We start from the raw sequence: 17,328 nt of genomic DNA on the forward strand, positions 1-17,328 counted from the left end.
TTTTTGTAGAGTTGGGGTTTCTCCATGTTGCCCAGGCTGGTTTTGAACTCCTGAGCTCAAGCAATCTGTCCACTTTGGCTTCCTAAGTGCTGGGATTACAGACATGAGCCACCGTGGCCTGCCCATCTGCCCTCACCTGAGTTAATGACCTGAAGTTTTCCTTTTCCATTGTGTCTCTGACAAGTTTTGGTATCAGAATGATCCTAGCCTCATAGAATGAGTAGACAGGAGACCCTTCTTTTCAATTTTTTGGAATAATTTCCATGGAATTGGTACCAGCCCTTATTTGTATATTAGGTAGACTTTGGCCATGACTCCATCTAGTCCAGGGCTTTTTCTGGTTGGTAGGTTTTTTTTAACTACTGATTCAGTTTTGGAACTTGTTATTGGACTATTACAAGGATTTCCATTTCTTCCTGCTTCAATCTTGGGATGTTTCTAGGAATTTATCTATTTCTTCTATGTTTTCTAGTGTGTATGCATAGAGGTGTTTGTAACAGTCTCTGAGGGTTTTTTCTTTCCTTTTTTTTTTTTTTCCTGAGATGGAGTTTTGCTCTTCTTGCCCAGGCTGGAATGCAATGGCATGATCTTGTTTCACTGCAGTCTCTGCCTCCTGGTTCAAGCGATTCTTCTGCCCCAGCCTCCTGAGTGGCTGGGATTACAGGCATGCACCACCACACCCGGCTAATTTTTTGTATTTCTAGTAGAGACAGGGTTTCTCCATGTTGGTCAGGCTGGTCTCGAACTCCCGACCTCAGGTCATCTGCCTGCCTTGGCCTCCCAAAGTGCTGGGATTACAGGCATGAGCCCCTATCCGGCCTGGTTTTTGTATTTGTGTGGGGTTGGTGTTAATATTCCCTTTGTCATTTCTGATTGTTTACCTGGATCTTCTCTATTTTGTCTCTTGATTAATCCAGCTAGCAGTCTATAAATTTTGTTTATTCTTTTGAAGAACTAGGTTTTGGTTTCGTTTTTTTGTATGGGCTTTTACATCTCAATTTTGTTTGGCTTAGCTCTTAATTTTGTTATTTTCTTCTGCCAGCCTTGGATTTGGTTTGCTCTTGTTTCTCTGCTTCCTCTAGATATTATTTTAGCTTGTCAATTTGAGATATTTCTAACTTCTTGATATAGCCATTTAGTGCCATAAACTTTCCTCTTAGCACTGCTTTAGCTGTGTCTCAAGAGATTCTGGTATGGTAAATCTTTTTCATTAATTCAAATAAGTTTTTGATTTCTGCTTTAATTTCATTATTTACCCAGAAGTCATTCAGGAGCAAATTGTTTAATTTCCATGTAATCGTACAATTTTGAGAGATCTTCTTGGTATTGATTTCTATTTTTATTGAGCTGTGGTCCAAGAGAGTGCTTGGTATGATTTCATTTTTTTAATTTTTTATTTTGTTGAAAATTGCTTTATGGCCAACCATGTGGCCAGTCTTAGAGTATGTCCCATGTGCAGGTGAGAAGAATGTATATTCTGTTGTTCCTGGGTAGAGTATCTTGTAGATGTCTGTTTATGTCCATTTGGTTAAGTGTCAGTTAAGATCCTGAATATTTTTGTTAGTTTTCTGCCTTAATGATCTGTGTAATACTGTCAATGGAGTGTTGAAGTCTCTCAATATTATGGTGTGGTTATCCAAGTCTCTTTGTAGGTCTCTAAGAACTCGTTTTATGAATCTGTGTGCCCCAATGCTAATTGCATATATATTTTGGATAGTTGTCTTCTTGTTTAATTGAACCCTTTATCATTGTGTAATGTCTTTCTTTGCCCTTTTTTATCATTGATGATTTAATGTCTGTTTTCTCTGAAATAAAAATAGCAGCCCCTGTTATTTTTTGTTTTCCATTTGCTTGATGTTTCACCGTTCCTTTTCTTTGAGCCTATGGGATGAGCACATTCATCATCATTGCATGTGAGATGGGACTCTTGAAAAAACAGCATGCAATTGGGTTATGCGTCTTTATATAACTTGCCACTATATGTCATTTAAGTGGGGCATTTAGTCTGTATATGTTCAAGGTCAATATTGATATGTGAGAATTTAATCCTGTCATCATGTGGGTAGCTAGTTGTTATGTGCACGTGATTGTATAGTTGCTTTACAGTGTCATTGGGCTATGAACTTAAGTGTGTTTTTGTGGTGGCAAGTACTGGTTTTTCATTTCCATGTTTACACTCCTTTAAGAACCTCTTGTAAGGCAGGTCTGATGGTAAGAAATTCCCTTAGCGTTTACTTGTCTGAAAAGGATTTAATTTCTCCTTTGCTTATAAAACTTAGTTTAGCTAGATATGAAATTCTTGGTTGGATTTTTTTTTTTTTTTTCTTCAAGGATGTTGAATATAGTTCCCTAGTCTCTTCTGGCTTATAAGGTTTCTGCTAAAAAGTCCACTGTTAACCTGATGGGCTTCCCTTTGTAGGTGACCTGCTCCTTCTCTCTAGCTGTCTTTATGAGTTTTTCTTTCATGTGGACGTTGGAGAATGTCATGACTATGTGTCTTGAGGATGGTTGTTTTGTATACTATTTTGTAGGGGTTCTCTGCATTTCCTAAGTTTGCAAGTTGTATGTGTGCATGCTGGCGAGGCAGTGGGCAGAGGCTATAAGTGAGTGTGCACCTGTTGGGGTACATCTGCAAAAGTGCTCCCATGGGAAGGTGGGGGCTGCTAGCAAGCATTTCATCGGGACAGCTGAGGCTGTGCTGCAAATGGGTGTGGCCAGGCAGGGACCCTGGGAGAGGATGGCAGACAGGGATGTTCAGATCAGACAGGCCTCACTCTATGCAAAAGACAGCCCCGCCCTCTCCATGTCTGGCTGCTAATAAATGCTAAGGCCACCTAGAGGAGTATGGTGAGCCTTGGGGAATGGATACCCATGGCTTTGCTCCACTGCAGCTGTTCCCATGCTAAACCCTCTGCTCTCCACAGACTAGCATTCTGTCTCTGGCAACTCTCCAGGTAGTTCTCCCTGCCAATTCAAATGTCTTGAAGGGGTCTTGGGGTCCCCTGCAGCTAGATCTTTAAGGTCTGTGACAAGAGTGGGCCACTCCACACCTGTTTCACTCACCCTTTCCCTAGGAGCCACTAAGTGCCAGGAGTGAGTCCTGGTGCTTGGCAACTCCATGCAGAGTTCCCAGTTTCCTCCTTTTTCAGACTTAAGGTCTGCATCCTCCCCGTATCCACTCTGAATATCTTCTTTCTGAATATCTGTTCAGCATGTGCCAGTCTACTTGATGGTGGTCTCTCTTGGGAGAAGGTCTCCTGGCTGTGCCTAGTCAGCCATCTTGGCTACTCTACTTTTTAAAAAGTGTCTTAAGGACATAAAAAGTTACTACATATTTATTTTTATTTTGAGACAGTCTCGCTGTGTCACTAAGGCTAGAGTGTGGAGGTGCGATCTAAGCTCACTGGAACCTCTGCCTCCTGGGTTCAAGTGAACCTCCCACCTCAGCCTCCTTAGTACCTAGAATTATAGGCATGTGTCATGATGCCCAGCAGAGTTTTGTATTTTTAGAAGAGATAGGGTTTTACCATATTGGCCAGGCTGGTGTTGAACTCCTGACCTTAAGTGATCTGCCTGCCCTAAAGTCTGGAATTACAGGCATGATCCATCACAACTAGCTGATATTTGTTAAACTAAAAATAACTTTTTTTTTTTTTTTTTTGAGACGGAGTCTCACTCTGTCACCCAGGCTGGAGGGCAGTGGCGCGATCTCAGCCCACTGCAACCTCCACCTCCTGGTTCAAGCGATTCTCCTGCCTCAGCCTCCTGAGTAGCTGGGATTACAGACATGTGCCACCACACCTGGCTAATTTCTGAATTTTTAGTAGAGACGAGGTTTCACCATGTTGGTCAGGCTGGTCTCAAACTCCTGACCTCGTGATTTGCCCACCTTGGCCTCCCAAAGTGCTGGTATTACAAGTGTGAGCCACTGCGCCCAGCCAAAAATAACATTTTAAGTTCCTAGGCCTCTGTAAGGCCTGCACAAGCTTGATGAGGCCTTTATAGCGACAGTAGGGGAGGGTGAGGGATCAAATGATCACTGGTTTCTTTCACACTTCAACAAGCTTTTGTTTTGTTTTTTGAGATAGACTCTCACTCTGTCACCCATGCTGGAGTGCAGTGGCATGATCAAGGCTCATTGTAGTCTCGACCTTCTGGACTCAGGCAATCCTCCTGCCTCAGCCTCCCTAGTAGCTGGGACTACAGGCATGTGTCACTATGCCTGGCTAATTTTTGTGTTTTTGGTAGAGGCCAGGTTTCGCCATGTTAGCCAGACTAGCCTCAAATTCCTTGCCTAAAGTGATCTGCCTACCTCGGTCCCCCAGATGCCGGGATTGCAGACATGAGCCACTGAGCCTGGCCTCAACAAGCCTTTATGCCAATTTCTAGCATTCGCTTTGTCCACTTCTTAAGTGAGCTAAGCTATGGAGTTCTGCAGTCTATTCCATTAGCAATTTCTAAATACACAGTAAATTATGATTAAATATGGTTATGCTGTGCAGCAGATCTCTAAATTTTATTCCTCCTGTCTAACTGAAACTTTGCACCATTTGACCAACATTTCCCCATTCCCTCCTGCCACTCAACTGCAGCCTCTGGTAACTGCCTGTCTACTCTCTACCTATGTGGGTTGGACTTTTTTAGATTCCACATATAAGTGAGATCATATAGTGTAGGTTGAGTATCCATCGTTCAAAATGCTTAGGACTAGAAGTGTTTCCAATTTTGGATTTTTTTGGATTTTGGAATCTTTGCATATACTTAATGAGATATCTTAGGAATGGGGCCCAAGTCTAACACAGAATTTATGTTTCAGATTATGTGCATAACCTGAAGGTAATTTTATACAATATTTTAAATAACTTTGTGCATGAAACAAAGTTTGTGTACACTGAACCATCAGAAAGTAAGTGTCAGGTGTGGAATTTTCCACCTGTGGCTCTCACAAAGTTTTGGATTTTGAAACATTTCAAATTTTGGAATTTCAGATTAGATTAGAGATGTTCAACCTATATTTGCCTTTTTGGACCTGGCTTATTTCACTTAATATAATGTCTTCCACTTAATATAATGTTAATCCACAGTCTTGCAAATGACAGAATGATAGAATTTTCTTCTCTTTTAAAGCTAAATAATACTCCATTTGTATATGTGTGCTACTTTTTTAAAAAATCCATTCATCCATTAATAGGCATTTATGTTGTTTCCTAAGGCATGGCTATTGTGACTAATGCCTCAGTGAACGTGGCAGTACAAATATCTCTTCGACACACTGATTGCAGTTCCTTTGGATATACATCCAGAAGTGGGATTGCTAGATCATAGTTCAATTTTCAGTTTTTGAGGGACCTCGGCTATAGCTTTATTTTCTTAAAACAAGCAAAAAAAATCACTTTAAAATTAGTTGATGGGCATGATTTTATAATTTGTGAGACTGCAGGCCATAGCCCTTGAAAAAAAGATTAACTGAAAAATACAGAAACATTTTTTTTTTTATCCTGGAAAATGATCCATATGTTTCTATAAAAATATAACTTAACTGGCCCTTACAGGTTTTTCTTTGTCTTATATCGCTCTTCCATTTGCTATATATATATTTTTTAAGGAATTGGGTCTTCAAATAATCACTCTTTAAAATTTCTGCTTAATTCTCTTTTAATCTGCTTTATGCTTATTCAAAGCCAATTTAGAAGCTTTTTCATCCTCTATTTACTGGAACAAAGTTACATTCTGAAGTGGGAGTATTTTGGAAATGAGTTGAAGTTTAAGGGCGTAGATATCATTGACATTTTAGTTGGATGGGATTATAGGACTGACTTTTAAAATGGTTTTATCTATATTTACCACAAGGTGGTACCAGATACTCACTTGTTATCAGGAACTGAAACACTCCTGTAAGAACATTTCCATTATACTATTATTATTATTATTATTTTGAGACAGTCTTGCTCTGTCCCCTAGGCTGGAGTGCATTGGTGCGATCTCGACTCACAGCAACCTCCGCCTCCTGGGTTCCAGCAATTCTTCTGCCTCAACCTCCCAAGTAGCTGGGATTACAAGCACCCACTACCACGCCCAGCTGACTTTCATATTTTTAGTAGAGATGGGGTTTCACCATGATGGCCAGGCTGGTCTTGAACTCCTGACCTCAGTTGATCCACCCACCTTGGCTTCCCAAAGGGCTGGGATTATAGGCGTGAGCCACAATGCCCAGCCTCATTAGCTCCTTAAATTAGACAACATTTAAAGCCCCTTGAAGAAAGGTATGCTAATACATTCATAGTATTTTTTTGTGCTTGTGAAGGCTCATGTGTAAAATGCTTAATTATAAGTAGGTGCCTAACTTAAGGTTCCTTTTTATTTTTTAATTTGTTTCTGTGTATTTTTAAAAATTTCTTTTCTGTTCCTTTTTGAAAAATCATTTATTATGATAGCTTTATGCTTATTTCTACTTTGTTTTCATACAGGTTCTTCATTATTTCTGCTCTTTCATTATAGGTCATTTCTGTATCTGATTTCATTTGCTTATGTATAAAAGTTTTTATGTTTCTTCAAATTACTGTCATCTTGACTTGGGAAGACCTATTTTATTGTGTCTTTTTTCCTTTATAATCTTTGGAGATGAAGAAATACTTGAACAAGCAGACTACCTGTATGAAAGTGGAGAAACAGAAAAACTTTATCAGTTGCTAGCCCAGTACAAGGAAAGGTAAGCAATGTATGATAGGCCTTGGCTTGTGGTTTCCTCTAAATTTTTGTTATTTAACAATTAAAATGACCCTTGGTGCTTGAGGTTTTAAAAATAGTTTATTGTAGTTTTTACTTCAAAATATTTCTTAGAGTTTATAATATACTATTTGTTTCTTATATTAAATGTTGCATGTATCTCACTGATTTAGAAAAGATGGTTCTGCTTAGTCTGGCAGAATGCTGAAATTTCTATTTTTTATTTTTCCATTTTGCTTTAGATCATACAGGATAGTTATTGAATATATGTTTACTCTTTCCAGCTATATTGTATATTTCTCATTCCTTTTAAAGCAATTTTTTATTGGTATAGATTAAATGAATTCACTGAGATTTAGGATAATTGTATGCCACCATTGAATGGTAACTGTGTATCACTTCGTATATTTCTCATTCCTTTTAAAGCAACTTTTTATTGGTATAGATTAAATGAATTCACTGAGATTTAGGGTAATTGTATGCCACCATTGAATGGTAACTGTATATCACTTCAGAAGCATAGTCTTTCAGAGAAACCAAAAATACCCGTTTTTCTATTGTTTGTATTAGATTGTATGTTTAGTGTAGAATATGAGCGCGCACTCATTTTTGGGAGGAGTGTGGAGTGAGAGAAAGACTCAACCCTAGAAAGTAAGTCATATGGCCAAATAGCATTTCCAGATCACTAATCTACCTCATCTGCTAAACTAAAACTATTGAGTCATTTTCATCTGCCTTTTTTAGATTTTCGAAACAGTTCTCACCCCAGGACTCATCAGTTTCACTTTCTAGATATCTACAGGATTGATCTTTTCTTATCCATTCTCCCCTCAGTAATTCAAGGTGGCTGGTTTGGCATTTTATTGTCATTTCAGTGATAACTTGAAAAATAAACTATGAGATAGCTACTCCATATTCATTAAATAATAACTATCTTAATTAACCTTTAGCTTCAAATTTTCATTTTTTGTTAAAAGGCAAACATTTAATAAAAAGGTATTTAATTTTTATAATTATTTCTGTCAGTTGTGGTGGTTAATACTTTATTAACCATTTCTTATGTAATTATATGGAAATGGCAGTTCTTCAAAGCATCCAATGCTCGTACTTGAAATAACCCATGCATCATGGGTATTCAAACATAGGATTTATTTTGAGATTACATTATATTCAGCCATTCATTCATTAGCAAATACTTGTCATATACCTATTGGGTGTCAGAAACTGTATTTGGGACTAGGGATTCAGCAGTTTTGTATTTTTACAGCATGACCCTGTCTATAAAATTTATGTATTTTATGATACTGTATGAACTACTCAGTGAGCTATTTGAAACACAGTGCCAGTAAGGCCAAGCCTCAGGTTAGTATGTTGAGTTTTATAGGGCAAGTGTTTAAAGAATTCGAATACAAAGATATTTTTGAAGGAAGTCAGTAGTTTAGGTACTAGAAGTAAGTTAATACTTATGAATATTAGATATTTTTTATAGGAAATTTTAGCAAGTTTTATATGAAAGAAAATATTAATTTAGGATTATTAATAATGGCTTTTGATGCCATGTTGCTAGCTTCCTAAGCTGAAAGACCATAATGGATTTATTAGTAATGTAACCCTTAACAATTTTTAAATATGAGCTAAAATGGTGGTTTTATATTTTATTTCAAATTAGTGAAGACGCAGAGTTACTGTGGCGTTTGGCACGGGCATCACGTGATGTAGCTCAGCTTAGCAGAACTTCAGAAGAGGAGAAAAAGCTATTGGTGTATGAAGCCCTAGAGTATGCAAAAAGAGCACTAGAAAAAAATGAATCAAATTTTGCAGCTCATAAGGTGAGTTGCTTAACTAGGCTATTACCATTATTTTACATTATTTTATACTTTTCTATTATCCCTAATTTACATAGGAAGAACAATTTCTCTATCTTAAGGTTTTCTTTTTAATTCAGTCTTATATCTTAAGGATACTTTCTCTATTTTAAAGAAGTAGGAAATATATTTATTTTTATAAGTTTTTCAAAGAAAAGTCTGTTTTCTTAAACCTTTGGTTTAACTTCATTTGTATTTGATAAATTACTTTTGTGAATGCTTATTTTTAAACAGAAGTTTAGCAATTTCACGAATTACCTAGATCTACATTCTTAGTAGTATAAGTGCTTCACAAATACTTTCTCATTTTCCTCATGTTATATTTGTTTTATTTAGAGGTAGGAATATAGCAGCTGGGCCACTGAGGCCTAGAATGACTTCACATGTAACTCTGCTGCTTTCAGGATTTCTTGTTGGTTCAGAACGCTTTTCAGTAAATTGTATGAGGAGACAAGGAGGTGGTGGTCATTAGCCTTCTGGATTAGGACATTTCTTTTTTTTTTTTTTTGTACAAAGTTTTTTTTTTTTTTTTTTGTACAGGCTGGAGTGCAGTGTTGCAATCTTAGCTCACTGTGGCCTCCATCTCTTGGGCTCAAGAGATCCTCCACCTCAGCCTCCTGAGTAGCTAGAACTACAGCATGTGGCACCACCCTCAGCTAATTTTTTGGATTTTTAGTAGAGATGAGGTCTTGCTATGTTTCTGGTGCTCAGGTCTTGAACTCTGGAGCTCAAGCAGTCCTCCTGCCTTGGCCTCCCAAATTGTTGGGATTACCTGGCCAAGGATTAGCACTTTTTTTTTTTTTAATCATGTTTATCCGTCTCCAGTAGAGCTCCAAGTCATATGACAACCAAATTCTATACCGGTATATTTCCAAATGCTCCTTTTAGGAGTTGGTACCCCCTCCCCAAAAAAATACTACTTATAAAGGATAAAACAGGTACACATTATTTTAAATGTTTACTGAGACTTGTTTTATGGCTCTGAAAATGGTTCATCTTTGTAATTGTGTATTCAGCTATTGTTAGGACTGTCTTATGCCATTCACGTCAAGTTGGTTGATAGTATTGTTTGAGTCTTCTAAATCCTTACTGATTTTCGTCTGCGTGTTCTATAAATTATTGAGAGAGGAGTAGTAAAATCCTCAATTATAATTGTAGATTTGTTTGTTTCTTTTTGCAGTTCTATTAGTTTTTACAGCATGTATTTTAAAGTGCTATTAAGAATGTAACATTTAGGATTATATTTTATTAGTTGACCTCTCAATCATTGTAAAATGATCTTCATTACCTCTACAAATATTCTTGGTTTTTTGTTTGTTTGTTTGAGACAGTCTTTCTCTGACACCCAGGCTGGAGTGCAGTGGTGCAATCTTTGCTCACTGCAACCTCTGCCTCTTGTGTTCAAGCTATTTCTCCTACTACAGCCTCTGGAGTAGCTGGGATTACAGGTGCACACCACCACGCCCAGCTAATTTTTGTATTTTTAGTAGAGATGGGGTTTCACCACGTTGGCCAGGCTGGTCTCGATCTTCTGACCTTGAGATTTGCTCGCCTTGGCCTCCCAAAGTGCTGGGATTACAGTGTGGCTAACCATTTAGTACATTTACAGTGTTGTATAACCAACACCTCTAATTGCAAAATATTGTCATCATCCCTAAGAGAATACCCTGTTTCTGTTAAGCAGTCACTTTCCACTCCCTCTTAGCTCAAACTCTGGCAAACATGAATCTCTTGTCTCTATGGCTTTATATATTCTAGGTATTTCATATGAGTGGAATCATAAGAAATTGTTGGACTTCATGGAACCCAAAGGCAGGGTGCAGTTGGGGCTTGGGAGAAAATTGGCTTGATTGCTTCAAGGCTTCATTATCTCTCCACTCTGCTGTTACCTGAGTATCTTTTTCATTGTAGACATTATTTTTTCTCCTTAGCCTAAATCTTGGAACTTTCCACAGTACCTGGGTTTATGAAGCGTGGCTATTTTAGATTCATTTCTTGGGGAAGAAACTCGGGTCGTCTCAGTTTGGGTCAGCTGTCCAACAGTGGCTGTGGAGACAAGGTCAAAGTTGACACTGTGGCAGTTCTTACTCTAACAATGCAATGTGGGAGGAGATGGGACTCCGAGAAAAGAAAATGAGAACATAAAACAGCAATCAATTACATATTCTTCTAAGCTGATACTCAGACCGTAAACATGAACCATTATCTCACTGTGTTGGTAACTTTCTTAGAAAATTGACCACTTTCTACCGTGTTATAGTTCTCTATAAACACATCCTGTCCCTGAGGGTTTTGTTTTTTTTTTATACTCACTCTGTCACTCAGGCTGGAATACAGTGGCATGATATCGGCTCAATGCAATCTCCACCTCCTGGATTCAAGCGATTCTCCTGCCTCAGCCTCCTGAGTAGCTGGGATTACAGGCCCGTGCCACCATGCCCAGCTAATTTTTGTATTTTTAGTAGAGATGAGGTTTCACCATGTTGGCCAGGTTCTTGAACTCCTGACCTCAGGTGATCCACCTGCCTCAGCCTCCCAAAGCGCTAGGATTACAGGTGTGAGCCATTGGGCCCAACCCTATCCCTGAGTTTCTAGAAGGCCATGTCTACTTTTCTTTATATATTCCATTATTAAATGTAAATAATATATATTTATTATATATTCCATTACATTTATAAATTACATTTAATACAGTTTTTATGCTCAGTAACTTTTTGCTGGATAAGAATGACTATTGAATAAATATTATACAGTTTTACCTTGTATTGAATGGAATATCAGGAATATTATTGTTCTTACTTTTTTTTCAGTGGTATGCAATCTGCCTTAGCGATGTTGGAGATTATGAAGGCATCAAGGTTAAAATTGCAAATGCGTACATTATCAAGGAGCATTTTGAGGTACTGATGAATTATTAAAGTTCATGAATTTTAAAAGTCAAATTTCTCTGTATAGATTTTTATTTTTATTATCTATTGTTATATTTCAAACTACCTGTGATAACAGTGGAGTAGAGCCATGACAGTTTGTTCTTTTTTTTTTTCTGAGATGGAGTTTTGCTCTTATCTCCCAGGCTAAGTGCAATGGCACAATCTCGGCTCCCTGCATCCTCTGCCTCCTAGGGTTAAGCAATTCTCCTGCCTCAGCCTCCTGAGTAGCTGGGATTATAGGCGCCCGCCACCACTCCCGGCTAATTTTTGTATTTTTAGTAGAGACAGGGTTTTGCCCTTTAGGCCAAGCTGGTCTCAAACTCCTGACCTCAGGTGATTCACTCACCTTGGCCTCCCAAAGTGCCGGGATTATAGGCATGAGCCATTGTGCCTGGCCAACAGTTTGTTATTTATTACAATTCTGTGGATTAACTGAGTGCAGTGGTGCTTCTACATTGGTATAGCTGAGGTCATTTAGACAGCTTCATTCACCTGAGTCCGCAGCTGAGACTACAATGTTCAAGATGGCCTCTCACCTATGAGAGTTTGTCCTCACTTGCTTTTTATCACTCAGTGGTCTAGCTCACTTCATTATAGCATGGTAGTTAGCTTCCAAGAATGAGCATTCCATAGGCAAAGATCCAATGTGCAAACTTCTAGCAAGCCTCTGCTTGCATCATACTTGGTAATATCCTGTTAATTTAAACAAGTCACAAGGACAAGCTCAATTTCTGTGGGGGGGACCAGTGACACAAGTTTCTAAGTATGGAAAGCGAAGCGTGGTCTAGTATAACAGTCTTTAACACAATTGACACACTGCTCCTTGTAGTAATAATTCTGTTTAAGATTGATAGCTGTGTATGTATCATATGTATGTTTTATTAAAAATATTTTCCTGTAAAGTTAATTATAGTAAGCTGTTAGGTGCTAAGAATTCCATAGGAGTCTGTTTATTTCTTAACATGTATGAACGTCATTGTCTCAAAAAAAAAAAAAAAACTGCCACAAAAAACCCAGCATATTTTTCTTTAGAGATTACAGGAAGAAAAATAATGGGAACATGCATAGGGATACTGCAGAATGTGCTATTTAAATAGCTTTTCATAATTTTATGGTTTACTGTCAATTCCTAGTTAATATAACAACTAGTGAAAAAGAATGCCTGGGTGTCAAGAGACCTAGCTTTTCTTGTTGAAGCATGGATAGTAATAGATACATAATAACTGACATTTTATAATGTAACGATTTGCCTGTTCTACAGCTTAAAATTCTTGAAATCAGATTACAAAATATAATCACTGGAACCTTACATTGTAATTGGCAGTGATACTTTCTTTCTTAGTGGCACATAAACGAATGGTGTGTCATTTTTGATATTTTAGATTCAGGGTAATACAGTGATTTTCTCAGTGGCATAAAGATAAATCGTTTAATTTCTCTGTGCCTCAGGATGTAGAAATAATATGACATAACTTCCAAAGTGAATAATGAAAAACTGTAGAAAATATACAACTGTATACTTTTCATTTAAAAAAAAAACAGTGAACACTATAGGTTGTAAAAAAACAATGTTTTATATAAGCTTTCAAATGCACAGTTTAAATATATTTTAAATGGCAGTATTTAGTATTTATGTATTAAAAAGATTATACTACTTCTATTTTGAATTCCATTATATATCTAAAGTGGTAAGGAATTACTATCTTTGGATTATTTTTGAAAGACCAACTACAGGAAGGATTATAAAAGAGTTTGCTGGAAAGTACCCCCTTTCAACCCGTCCCATAAGAAAACTAAACCTCTGGCCCAGCTGCCCCACTTTGTTGAACATATTAGATCTACCCTGTTTTTTTTAAAAAAAAAATACCCATCTCCAACTAAGACACTGTTTCCTGGAAATAAAGCCCTACTCTACAAAAAAGATGAAGATGGCTTATGGGAAAAGATCTCTTCTCCAGGAAACTAAAAAACAGGAATTACCAAAGAAAACACCTTCTTGGCCTGACAGAGACCATTGGTGGGGCTGGCAAGAATCTGAATTTGGAATCTACATCCATTGGGTCTTAGCTTCTCCTTCCTTCCTCTGTGTCTTTCAAATGACTTTCAAAATAAAACCTTATTTTGGCAAAGGCAAAAAAAAAAAAAGAAAATTAAACCCTAAGGCCCCAAGGCATCCATTGTGATTAATTAAATTCCTTCCTATGCATCTAAAATGATATGTTATCACTCTTAGGAAAATGGAAAAAATAGTTACTTATATAATTTTTTGTAGGGCTTAATTTTTACTGGAACTCCAACTGGGAAAGGTTGCTTAAAATTGCATATAAACACGTTAAAATACTTGTTTAATTTTTACCACAACCATATGAGTTGAGTAAGTGTATGACTTTTCTGTAAAAGAGAGAAAACTTAGTTGTGGCAAAAATATAGATTTTACAACCCATTCAAGGTCACTGAGCTGTGACTTCAATCCTGGCAGTCTGGCTTCAGAGACCATGCTCTTATAACCATTGTAAACTTTTGAAAATGTATACCTCACACATCACTAAACTGAAAGCGAAAATGTGGGTTTATAGAAAAGCATAAACTAGAAATCTTAATTTTTTTAAAAAAGAGTCTTTGAATATGATCAACATTAATCTATAAGATTTCTTTAGTGGTTTTCAATGAAATAATGGATAAAAGGAGGAACAGTTTCTTTATTCTTAGTTTATGCTTTACACTAATTCACATAGTAAGTAGAAATTAGGGAGATTCTTTCAATATATTTTACATTGTACATAATTATTCTATTAATATTCTTTTTTTCTTTTTTGAGATGGATTTTTGCTCTTGTTACCCAGGCTGGAGTGCAATGGCGCGATCTTGGCTCACTGCAACCTCTGCCTCCCGGGTTCAAGCGATTCTCCTGCCTCAGCCTTCTGAGTAGCTGGGATTACAGGCATGTGCCACCATGCCTGGCTAATTTTGTATTTTTAGTAGAGATGGGGTTTCTCCATGTTGGTCAGGCTGGTCTCCAACTCCCGACCTCAGGTGATCCGCCTGCCTCGGCCTCCCAAAATGCTGGGATTACAGGCATGAGCCACTGTGCACGGCCTTCTATTAGTATTCTATCAAGTGTTTGTTTTTTTTTCTTTTCCTTTGGTAAGTATAGATGAGGAAGTTGAACAAAATCTACGTAAAGAAGACTTTCTAAAAATTGAGTGAAAAGATTTCCAAAAAAGAAGAGACTTTTTAAAATTAGTTTTTTTCTGAAAACTAAAATGCACGTTTAGTTCTTCTTTAGGAAAGAATGACTTTTATTCCGTATTCATCTACAGTTTGCCAAGAAAGTACTTTCTTATTCATTTTTCTTTCAATCGGGAAGATACATTAAGAACTACAGATTAATTTGCAAAATTCATGTATTTCATGTTTCTTCTCATCTTGACACTTACTTTAAATGTCTGAACCTTATGAAATAGTAACCTTAATACAAGTCATTGATAGTGTATTGAAATGAATTTAATCACACAATCAGGAGGAAGAAAGTTGGTATTAATTAGAAAAATTGAAACACAGGATTGCAATTTTTTTAAAATCATGGCTTTTTCAGCAAACACTAAAGCACTTATTGGTGTTTAGAAAACAAATACAATTATTTGTTTTTCTCATTTCTTGTTAGAAAGCAATTGAACTGAACCCTAAAGATGCTACTTCAATTCACCTTATGGGTATTTGGTAAGAAAATTTCTTTAAATTAATATTTCAGTAGTAGTTAGTGTGATATTATTTTGTAGAATATATAAATATCTTCTTTTGAATATATAAAAAGATATTAAATATTTTAACATATTAGCTGACAGAATTTAGAGTGTCAAATCCATTAACTAGCACTGTAAATGTATTGCTAGAATACACTAAATTTGACTGTGACCATGTTAAACATTGTTATTCAAGTCATTTAGAAACATGTACAGACTGAAAGGACTATTCTTACTTACCATGCTAAATAAAATTAGATAAGTGTAACTGTAGTAATAGTAGAATGCCCCAAGAGGGTCTTTGTATCTTCAAAGTATGTCAGTCTTGATTAACCTGAGGAACCATATAATCTGATTTTCAGTGTCTCTCTATTTTTATGTGATTTTATGTTTACTGTAGATTATTATTTTGCTGGTATGAGGGTTTATCAAAGTGTTATGTACTTGATGGTTTAAGAGTCTATTTTGAGATAGGCCACTGTTTTGAGTATAGTCTGCAAAGCTAAATATTTACCGCCATCTAAGAAAGGTACCAGTGTAAACTGTCCTGTATCAAACTCTTAAAAAAGAGAAATACATATATTCTTCAGGTAAAGGACATATTAAACTTAACACTCACTCACTGAGAATCAGTGATAATTGAGGGGCAGCCACTAAGTCAGATGCTAGTAAGCAAACCTAAATGAAATAGCAATTTCTGCTTTAAGGACTTTAGACCCTAGTAAAAGATCTAACACTTTTTTTCCTACTTATTTCTAAAAGTTGTAAAGATCTTTGGAGGTTAGTCATTTGCCTTGCCCCTTTAAAAATGGACTTAAGTTGGTTGCTGTTACTTATAAATTTGATGTTTAGTTTTGTTATTTTTCTTGGGTAAGGTTTTTTAACTTCTCAGAGTTTTTCTTATATAAAAAATAGGGTAAATGATCCTATATTATATATAATTGTTAAAAGGAGTAAGTGACAGAATAATCAGCCCAGTACCTGGCACACTGCACTCAGTGGTAGATGTATATTATATTACTGTTATTAGTATGGCTGCTTATTATTTACATTAATCACAAAATACATCCCCAGCTAATGGATAAGTATGTCAGTCTCTGGATTACCTAGTAGCTATCATGTAAAGTACAAGTTGTTTAAACATACAGTAGAAGATTCCTTTTATAATATTAAGATGCTTACCTTTAAGAGAAAAGAATGTACAATTTGAATCTATAAAATTGTTTTATTTCTCTGTAGGTGCTATACATTTGCTGAAATGCCTTGGTATCAAAGAAGAATTGCTAAAATGCTGTTTGCATCTCCTCCTAGTTCCACCTATGAGGAGGTAGTATGATGTCCTTTGTTAAGTCAGTACCAATTTCTTAACCACAGTGCCATTCTACAGTGTTCACACATGTGGAGCTCTGATTCAGTGAGGGACTTGAGCAGTTTCTAATGATCCAATTCAACTATGTTATCACAAGGCTAAAAACTTATTATCCATGACTGGTGAGTGGTTTTCTTTTTACCCCTTTTAGGTGAGTGGCTGGTAATTCTGGAATACTGTCATCTAAAATGGCTCATGGCTAAAATCTACCTTTTCTGTTTGAAATCTAAACCATATTGAAGTCATAAAATAGAACAAGAAATACAGCAACTGTTACCTAGCATGTTTTAGGTATATTATGCATACTAACAGTCAGTTAGAAAAAGCGCATGTTAAATTAGCTGGGCGTGGCAGCATGCACCTGTAGTCCCAGCTACTCAGGAGGCTGAGGCAGGAGAATTGCTTGAACCCGGGAGGTGGAGGCTGCAGTGAGCAGAGATCACGCCACTGCACTCCAGCCTGGCACCTGGCAATGGAGCAATACTCTGTCTCAAAAAAAAAGAAAAAAAGCGCATGCTTGAGTTGATAAAAGAACACTCATTATAACTTATATTTTAAAAAGCATATGAAAGGTTCATATTCTTTCATATTTTCAAGGCCTTTTGCTTTTCCTGTTAAAAATAAAATTTTAGAGTGATTTCTGGTTAAACTTTGGGTTTACTCATCATAAGCTTTTCAGAGTAAGAAAACAGGCA

At 36.7% G+C, this 17,328-nt stretch overlaps 1 protein-coding gene across 6 annotated transcripts in view; it reads left to right on the top strand.

The window, feature by feature from the left end:
* Window positions 1–17,328, top strand: part of RMDN1 (regulator of microtubule dynamics 1) — a 37,520-nt gene that overhangs the window by 11,756 nt on the left and 8,436 nt on the right. For all 6 annotated transcript variants that reach the window (XR_005198971.1, XM_037736074.1, XM_017521802.2 and 3 more), the window contains exons 3-7: window positions 6,622–6,709; window positions 8,396–8,555; window positions 11,402–11,491; window positions 15,186–15,241; window positions 16,504–16,591. Coding sequence is in view for 5 of the 6 variants with exons in the window: in XM_037736074.1 (XP_037592002.1) it covers window positions 6,622–6,709; window positions 8,396–8,555; window positions 11,402–11,491; window positions 15,186–15,241; window positions 16,504–16,591 (482 nt within the window). In the remaining variant the exon portion in view is untranslated. The remainder of the gene's footprint in view (window positions 1–6,621; window positions 6,710–8,395; window positions 8,556–11,401; window positions 11,492–15,185; window positions 15,242–16,503; window positions 16,592–17,328) is intronic.

Source organism: Cebus imitator, unplaced genomic scaffold (genome assembly GCF_001604975.1).
Source record: "Cebus imitator isolate Cc_AM_T3 unplaced genomic scaffold, Cebus_imitator-1.0 Scaffold22, whole genome shotgun sequence".
In the NCBI taxonomy this organism is placed as follows: domain Eukaryota; kingdom Metazoa; phylum Chordata; class Mammalia; order Primates; family Cebidae; genus Cebus; species Cebus imitator.